The sequence below is a fragment of the Pyxicephalus adspersus genome, chromosome 2, assembly GCF_032062135.1.
Source record: "Pyxicephalus adspersus chromosome 2, UCB_Pads_2.0, whole genome shotgun sequence".
In the NCBI taxonomy this organism is placed as follows: domain Eukaryota; kingdom Metazoa; phylum Chordata; class Amphibia; order Anura; family Pyxicephalidae; genus Pyxicephalus; species Pyxicephalus adspersus.
In genome coordinates, this window is record NC_092859.1 from 71,607,855 (window position 1) to 71,617,612 (window position 9,758).

At 35.4% G+C, this 9,758-nt stretch overlaps 1 protein-coding gene across 2 annotated transcripts in view; it reads left to right on the forward strand.

Annotated features, from left to right (window-relative positions):
- The window catches only part of SLC26A2 (solute carrier family 26 member 2), a 28,522-nt gene extending 19,505 nt beyond the window's left edge, over positions 1 to 9,017 (forward strand). For both annotated transcript variants that reach the window (XM_072400980.1, XM_072400981.1), the window contains exon 3: positions 3,478 to 9,017. In XM_072400980.1, the coding sequence (XP_072257081.1) occupies positions 3,478 to 5,001 (1,524 nt within the window). In that variant the 3' untranslated portion in view covers positions 5,002 to 9,017. The remainder of the gene's footprint in view (positions 1 to 3,477) is intronic.
- Positions 9,018 to 9,758: the final 741 nt, after the last annotated feature.

Genomic DNA, 9,758 nt, shown 5'->3' on the forward strand with positions numbered 1-9,758 from the left:
ATCACAACTAGACATATTGAAAAAAAGTGGTACAGGCAGCCCTTGAGTACTGGAGTCTAGAAACACTAAATAAATCCAAATAGTGCATGAAAGTTTAAGACAATAGAAGGGAGCTATCAGGAGTGCCATGTCAGACTAGCAATTCTGTTTTTTGAGGCAATGCTCCAGCATTATAATTGCTAAAAAAACACTTACTTGCTCCTGTGTGTACTTCTTAAAGTACTGATTAAATTAACATTGGAAGAACCCTATCTCTGGCTTGTTACTACCAATAGCAGGTACACTAGTGTGACATAAGCCTGTGCCAACCCAATAAAAATGCATGGGCTTTCTATACCTCCTAGTGCACCTTAAAGCATGATGGCACACATGCTTTTAACTCAGTGGCCCTGATTTATTAAAGTTCTCCAAGGCTGGAGAGAATACACTTTCAGAAGTGAAGCTGGGTGATCCAGAAAACATGAAATGGATTTTTAAAAATCATTTGCTAATTGCTAGCAAATGTTTTGAATCCTGGACCAGATCCATTCCAGGTTTGCTGTATCACCCAGCTTCACTTCTGAAAGTGTGTTCTCTCCAGCCTTGGAGAACTTTAATAAATCAGGGCCACTGTATGAAGGTGAAAATGTTTCAGTTCCAATTAAATCTGTTAATTTTGTAGTCATATCCATGTTCAGAACAAATGAAAATAGGGGTTTTCGATGCACATGGTGGAATGGTTAAAATCAAAACATTTTCAATGAAGTAAAATGTTCACCTTTCATTAATTGATCCTCCCAAGGTTGGATTGACACATGTGCTTCGCATTTACCTTATGTTGGCATGCATTAAACACAGAGCTTTTGTAGACCCTACAGGCAAATGGAAGAACCGTTTTCCCCTTTGCTTTAAAAAATAAGTATTATGTGAAATATATGTTAAAAAATGGCTCGGTGCAGGGAGGTTTGAGTGATGTCAGCACTGCAACCTTAGCTCCAGGTCTCAGTAATGACAACATATGGGCCCAGAGTCAGTCATTTTTAGCAGGGGGGTGCCAGAAAAGCAAGCCTCTCATTTATATGATATTTGAAGTACGTAGAAACCTGCGATTCAAAGGGAAAGAAGACAAATTGTGTGGCCCAGACTATGACACTGAATATTTTATATATCTGCCTTCTCCCTCCAATTCATCAATCTCAGTGTTTTGGCTAATATTGAGCTATAAAAATATTTTACTGTGAGATAGGTGTAATTTAAACAATTTCTTTCTGCTGTTATTTTGAGTTTCTAGAGCAAATTTACATCATATACACATAGATTTTGTGTAGTTTTTGAGTTTGTTTTTATAGTCTATTTTATGGCTTATAAAGATCACTTTTAGACAAGACAGTCGTATTTCATATGGGATCAAGTACAGAAGTACTGGACAGTTTTGCATAGCTAATACTTTAATCTGGCTAAGTTACTTTGTTATTCTATATATAGCCTGCAAATCATTTAATCAACACTGCAGCTTTTGGCCTCAGCTACACAACAGATAACTTGTATTTGGAGTACTCCATTTAAACCCATTGGGCACAGAAAATACAGGATATTTATGTGTACAACTTCTCAATTATTTGCATATTTATTGCTTTTCTATTAATGTTTTAATTGTAAACAGCCTACAGCTTTTATGAAAAAGTAATCTAAAGTATATTATTGCACCAATAATATTGAGAATTTGGAAATGACTTCTTGTCAACATGAGACATTGTAGGAGGCCACCTCAGTAAGAAGATTATACTGAGGAGAAAAAGAAATGCTTGGCTAATCAGTTAGTATCCATCCTTAATTAATGTAACAATGCATTTTTTACAGATAATTGGTTTTTGTTAAAAAAAGGTTCATCAACTCTTATCTCTGTCTCGCATTCTAGGAAAACATATTTAGTTTTAATTACTTTCTAATTAGACCATTTTAGTCAAAACAACCCAATGGTCCACCTACACTGTTTTGCAGGATTTGAATAGGGATTTCATGTAGCAATAATTACCAGACAAGCCACACTTTGAATAGATATAAAGACAGTGCTACATAATAAACAAAATGAGCATAACATAACATAAAGGATAACAGAAAAAAGCACATAATGGATTAGAGGATAGAAGTATACAACTTGTATTTTAAACATATCAGTGCACCCACATCTAGTACTTGTTCCCATATTTTGGTTAAGACTTGACTTGCCAAGCCTCAAAAGTGGGTATGGTAAACCTTCTAGTTTCAAACACTATTTTTAGGACATGTTTTATTGTATCAATATATAAACAGTTGTAAAATGTATGCACAGTACTATAGGTAAAATCACATCTGCCCCAAAATATTATCTTAAGTATTATAAAAAAATGGGGGGAGAATGGCAATGTTTTATTGTTTGCAAAAAGACCGAATGCAAATATTCTCCAACAATGACATAATATACAGTAGTCTAAAACAGTATTGCTAATTTAGAAATTCCTTTTTTTTGCATTTTATAGCAGCAAATACAAAAGCACCAAAGGAGAGTTAGACCATTTTAGTAATAAAACATTGACATCATCAAAGCTAGTAACTGTTAAGATGGTTTTGCCCAACTGATTGGTTGGTGGTTGCTTGCAGTTAAGTTGTGGCACTAAAGTCTAGAGGTGTGAACTCTCTCTCATTTATCCAGTCTTTATTTATGGGCCCAAATATTTTGATCTTCCATAGTTGGTATAAACTATGACACTGACAGTTTTTATTACAATTGACACTTGCATTTGCCATGCTTTAAACAAAACTGTTTGGGCTCAATATTACCTACAGTAATGTATTTGTAAACTTTTACATATATTATGTGCAGAGCCGCTGTTCTTCTCCAATTTTCTTTCTGTTCATTTCTGATACAGTTCTGTATTAAGAAAAACTTAATTTTCTAATGCTTGTGGGAAAACTGTATGTACCAATAATCCTTTCTAAGGTATTTTTAGACAAAATGTCACATTCATAGTGTTTTTTTTTTTAAGCTGATAATTTTTCTTTTTTTTTTTTTTTTTTGCTTCTACGTTTTACAATTTTTAAAAAATAATAATTCTTATTGAAAGTAGTTTGATATTCATAAAATAGAAAGAAACCTAACATATATATATGTTTGATAGTACAAGCTGGTTCCAAGTACAAAACATTAATGTAAAATCAACATTGTTTCATCTATTACGTTTTACATTTTTTTAATTTTTAAGTCATGAATAAAAAATCTGCCATACACACTAAATATTTTAGGACGTGAAAACTACTATACTTTTCTCTTTCAACCTACTTACTAAAGTATTTATATATATATGCAAAATTCAGTAACAAAGCCTGTTTATTGGTATATACATAATTTTATTATGTGATATATATATATCAACAATACTTAATTAACATTGTTTAACAAATTCTCTGGATTATATTTCTCTTGTTAATATACATTTTGTGCCTCTTTTTGCATTTCAGGTACTAATGGGAATACTGCAAGTTGGCTTTGTTTCCGTGTACTTGTCGGACTCTTTGCTAAGTGGATTTGCAACAGGTGCCTCATTCACAATCCTAACATCTCAAGTAAAATATCTTTTGGGTTTAAGTATACCACGAGCCAATGGCATTGGCTCTTCTATCTATACTTGGATTTATATCTTCCAGAATATTCACAAGACCAACATTTGTGATCTTATTACCAGCATTTTGTGCCTTTTAGTTCTGATTCCAACCAAAGAACTCAATGAATGCTTCAAGTCAAAGCTTAAGGCTCCCATTCCTGTTGAACTCTTTGTAGTTGTTGGGGCAACTCTTGCCTCTCACTTTGGTCACCTCAAAGAAAAATATGGTTCTAGCATTGCAGGCGAGATCCCTACTGGATTTCTAATGCCAAAGCCACCAGAGTGGAACCTAATTCCCAATATTGCCTTGGGGGCTTTGTCCATTGCAATAATAGGATTTGCAATCACAGTCTCCCTCTCAGAGATGTTTGCCAAGAAACATGGCTATGAGGTGAAGGCCAATCAGGAAATGTACGCTATTGGATTCTGCAATATAATTCCGTCGTTTTTCTATTGCTTCACCACAAGTGCTGCACTTGCAAAAACATTAGTTAAAGAGTCCACTGGCTGCAAAACTCAGGTCTCAGGAATTATGACCTCTCTGGTCATTCTGCTTGTCCTCTTGGTAATAGCTCCTCTTTTCTATTCGCTCCAGAAATGTGTCCTGGGGGTTATAACCATAGTGAATTTGAGAGGTGCCCTCAGAAAATTTTTAGATTTGCCCAAGATGTGGAAAGTAAATAAAATAGACACTGTCATTTGGCTGGTCACCATGTTTTCATCTGCAGTAATTAGCACTGAGCTTGGACTTTTGATCGGCATTTCATTTTCTATGCTTTGTGTGATTGTAAGGTCTCAAAGACCAACCTCATCATTGTTAGGTAGGGTGGAGGCTTCTGAAGTGTATGAATCTATAACTGTTTACAAGGATCTCAACATCACAAAAGGTGTCCAGGTGTTCTGTTTCGAAGCCCCACTGTATTATGTGAACAAACACTCTTTTAAATCAGCTTTGTATAAACAGGTTGGAGTGGACCCAGTTTTGGTGGCTTCAGCAGAAAAGAAAGCAGCAAAAAAGAAAGAAAAGCTTAAGAAAAAAGAAGACATTTTGGAAAGCAACATTGATGAGGTGGAAACTGTTTTACATCTCTACCAAGAGCAAATGCCTCTACATTCCGTAGTTATTGATTGCAGTGCAATGCAATTTATAGACACTGCAGGTCTAAACACCCTGAAAGAGGTTGTAAAAGATTATACTAATATTGGGGTTCGCGTTTTACTTGCACATTGCAATATGTCTGTGAAAAATTCTCTTAGAAATGGTGACTATTTCAAAAATGATGAAGGTACCATGATGTTTTATAGCATTCATCAGGCTGTGCAATTTGCACTATATGCACAGGAGCAAGAAGATGCTTGTCTAAATGGTTCTGCTGTTTAATTGTACTCCAAAATTATAACAGGTAGTGCTGTATGGTAACTATGCACTAAAAATGTGGGCGTTAAATACATTCCCACAAAGTCACACAAACCTTCACATCTCATTGGATATATTAGTTTTTATCATTTGCCACAGCATGTAAATCAAAGTAAAACACCAATAGAAAATAAATGTGCTGTAGAGGCTATAGTCTACCTTATATTATCTAGAAAAGGATAATTTGTTAGAATTCCACTTTTATCTCAGCTAGGTAAAGTAAAACAATTGCACATTAACCTGAACCCTGAAGCTTTGTGTTTACCACTTATGATATGGGTACCTAAATGCCCCTGTTCTTGTTAAAAATGTTTAGACACACAGAGACCCTTAAAAGAATACCATAAATAGATGGTACTACATTTAGTAACCATGTAGGAATGTTCTTAATATGTGCTATTGTATTGTCCCCCAATGGCTTTAGGAACATCACTTTTACTCACCCATTAGACAAAATGCACAGCTTTGAAAACCAAATTACATAATGCTCATATTTTGCCATGTGCCAAAATTCTTTGTCTGAGCCTCCAGCTTTATTATTAAAGAGAGTTGGGCCTTATTGTCATTTATCTTACAATCACTCTAAGGCTAAGTACACACGTGCAATGGTTCTCGTCCGATAATCCGCTCAGGGCCGATATCGGACGAGAATCTGGCGTGTTTACAGTGTTTGTAGTTCATTGTCCAAACGACCGTCCTGGCAGATCCACGGACGATGGACGATCTTAATAGAAGTGAAGGGGGACAGAGCGCAGCAGGGTGCCGCTCGGTCGTTCTTCACCTCACCTCCCCATAGAGCAGGACGGTGCTGTATGTACAGCGCTCGTTTATGCATCGTGCAGTCGTTAGTCGTTGGAAAGGATCATGAAAGATCCTTTCCAACGATATTTATTGCAAGTGTGTACATAGCCTTACATACAGAATGTTTAGATATATAGCTTTAAAAAACAATGCTTTATGGAAGACCTCTAAGACCGGAAAAGATAGGCAGTCATGGTTGGGAGAACCTGGGTGGTCCAGCAAACATAAAATAGATCTGGCCCAGGATAAAAAACATTTGCAAGCTAATCAGGCCCAATATCTCTTAATTGGCTAGTTCAGGACCATAAATGCTATGATATTGTGCCAGTTTGCCAATGGAATATTTAGTAATGTATCACCATTGGCTGTTTACTCAGGGCTGTGAAAATTACTTAAGAGTTAGGTAAGGTTATTTTTTTTTTATACAAGCTTCCCTTATTTTTTCTTCAAGTTATTTTATGTATTACACAAAAAAGGTCAATGTACAGTACATTGTTCTGACAATGTGGTGATAATGGAATGGTGAACAACTGTGTAAGTAAATTTAGAACTAGACAGCACACATAGTGAAATAGCAGGTTTGTCAGAAGTCCCATGTGAAATCATATGCTACAAGCTGTATATGACTTGTTTCAACTAAAATTCTGCACAATAATCTCCAAATCAATTAAGATTGAGCTGAGAATTTATTATTTTACTCTGTTCTAAAACCTAAGGTTCTGTTATCCTGTTTTATTAGTATATTAGTGTACAACAAAAACTTACATAAATGTCTATTCAGAGCTCAAGCTAAACAACCAGATTGTGTGGTTAATAACATCACCAATCTACCGCACCTTTTTCAAACAGCTCCAGTTAAGACAGAAATTGCTAATAAACTTACATGATGCACAGGCACTTGGGAGCTTGTTTTATTGATGTGATGTGCAGCAGTAAATGAAATCAGTGCTGCTTACCACTCATAAGCAGCTAAGAGTATGTTTATCCTCAAAAAGAAGACAACTGCGAAGTCTCAGTGTTCACTGGCTTTGCTGGCTCTACCAGCAGCCTATACTTCCTACATTTCAGTCTCTGGCCAATCTGTTTGGTCACCAGAGAAGAAGTCCTGTACATGTCCTGAATGGGGAATTGCCACCTACACAACAGTGGGGAATGTCTTTTCTTTTCAACATGGCAGCATTCAGTGCCTACGTGGCCAACATGCACCAGCACTGTCAGGAAGGGGAGTGAATTTTGTGCTCCTGTGCATACACAGAATAATGGGATTTTCTGTCCTAACATCATAGCCTAATGATGGTGGGCGAATTGTAAAAGCAGTTTGTGGGACCAACATAAAAGTGAACCCATCAGTTTGCCTTGCTTGGACAAAAAACAGATTCACTTAAAGTTCCATTCCGCTCAAGTTAATGGAATACTACACTCTGAAATACTGTAATGGAAGTATAAATTACCTGTGATATTAACCTCCAAAATCTATGTTTGTGAGAAAAATCTAAGTTAGTTTCTCACAGCCCTACAAATGATGTGAACCAATACGCAAATAATACCTTGGCTGTTTAGCTTGAAGAAGCACAATTTAATCCCTGAGAAAGAAACTCCAAAGTTTTCCTCTAGAGAGACAAAAATGTAAAATAATAACAGTCTTGCTAGGATAGTGATATAAAAAAGGGGAAGGAACTCAGCAATTTGACATTTTGTTTTATAGAGGGTCCAGTTTAAGACTGGTAAATTAGATTGTGTCACTGTTAGTTTTTGGGGCTGCTGGTGCCAAAGATGTTAAAATGGCAGAGCTTCACCTTGGTGCTCTAAAGCTAACAAGTGTCTCTAACTCCCCACCTATTCTTCTGCACTTAGACATTCAACACATAAGTCATGAAAGATCATTTCCAGCAACAATTCTCTTATGTCCATTGGATGTCTGTACAATGCTTAGCACTTTACCTTGACATTGTATGCATACCATTTGGGCATCTGAGATTTAAACATCAGCAAGCTGTTGGTGTTGCTGGTTTAGATGAGGAATTCCTGTTATGCCTATTCAAGATAATTTGGAGGTGAACAGGAGTAACCCTGGAGAACCCCTCAGGTGAAAACTGCTCAAATCACAAATATCTTTTTAGCTGTTTTATATTGTCACTAGGGTACTCGCTGACTGACATTAATGTGATTATATGAACACTAACATGCAATAATTCTCTAAACACATCTTTCTGAATGTTTGCAGATCAATATTAGAAAAGGAAATTATAGCTTTTACTTAAATGAAGAAACCATCAACACTGCCTCAGCAAAAGTGAGAAACAAAAATCTGCATCATCATTAGTTTATAGTAATGTGAAACTGACACTCATATTATTTACAGCAATTTTGGAATTTGTGACGTGACAATTTCTGAAGCATTGAAGGCATCTATCTCTCGTGTATATAGCAGAACTTTATATCCATGTCAGATGTTTAGGTGTAACTATTTTTTGTTGCCGGAATGCACATTAAACTGTGGCAGCTTACATGTATAGTGGTTTGCTGCTGTGTTCCCAAAAACTATTCCTGGGATCTATCTTGATTCAAATATATAGGTAAGCTATTACTGAATTATCTTAAAAACATAGTTTTCTGGCTTTCTTTTGGCTTTAACAAATTGAGTAGTTGATTCCAAGAAAACATGCATAAACCTAAGTTGGAATGTTTTCATGGCATATGTGGGTTAGCAAATATATATATATATATATTCGCTCTGTGTATATATTTAAAATATATATATATATTTTTACAAAAAAGATTTTATGATTTATAGATTTTTATAGAAACACAATCATTGAAACAGTTTATTTTAGAGTAAACTATTATGTAAGCGCCTGATTTTGTACAGAAATTTAATTTATTATTAAATCAGTGACTGTGAGTATGTTGAGTGTGTTTCAGCCATAATAAACTGTAGCAATACAAATAATAGTTTGTGCAAAGATAACTTCAGACAATATTCAGATGCATTAGTTCAGACTGTCAGACTGTATTCTCATTAATAATTTTTTATATTTAATTATGCTTTTTTATAGCATAAATGTTACAGAATTTATTGGTTTGAGGTTTAGCACTGCAAATACTTTTTTTCCTTTGTGTTACAATTTTTATTTCATGTGTGCCTTTAAAGGAATAAAAAAACTTTACATTCCTATCAATTTAGTGTATTGTTTTTTTTAGTTACTTTTTTTTTACTGTGATCAAAAAAGACAAGATAAAATTCATTTTAGAGTCCAAAGCTGAAATTTCGGTTTTTAGTAGATGCTGTAAGGAAGACATGACATAAAGTTAAAACTCTAATAAAGCAATCTGAACTGAAAGGACAAAATCTTCAAGAAGCTGCATTGTCTAATGTGTTCTGCATTATGTCTAGGGACCAACTTCCTACCAATTCCCAAAAATATTATGGAACCTAAAAAATATAGAAAACTATTGCAAAGCACAAAATTTATTCCCAGAGAAAAGGGCTATAAAACATTTTAGTTGCAATATGATGTAAGGAAATATATGGCCAGGTGACAGCCTAGCTGTTACTAAGCAGCTTCCAGCAGCATGCTGAGTGTTCAGAATGGGCAGCTGTCAGGTGTTCATCAACTTCTTCCATGGAACCTGCAATCTTTAGACATTGTGTACAGCGCCTGGAAGGCAGGTATACTTATGTTATTGCACCACCTTCAGCCAAAGTCACCTGAAAAACAGCTGGGAGCACATTTATTTTTTATCCTTCAATCACTGAGTGTGGGCCTGGGATAAAGTATTAGAGCAGCATGTGGATTTTATAAATTACTTTGACATGCCTTCCGTAGAGTTACATAACCTAACTATGGGCCTGATTTATAAAAATTTCTCCAAGACTGGAGAAGATAGACTAACATAAGTGAACTTGGATGATCCAGCAA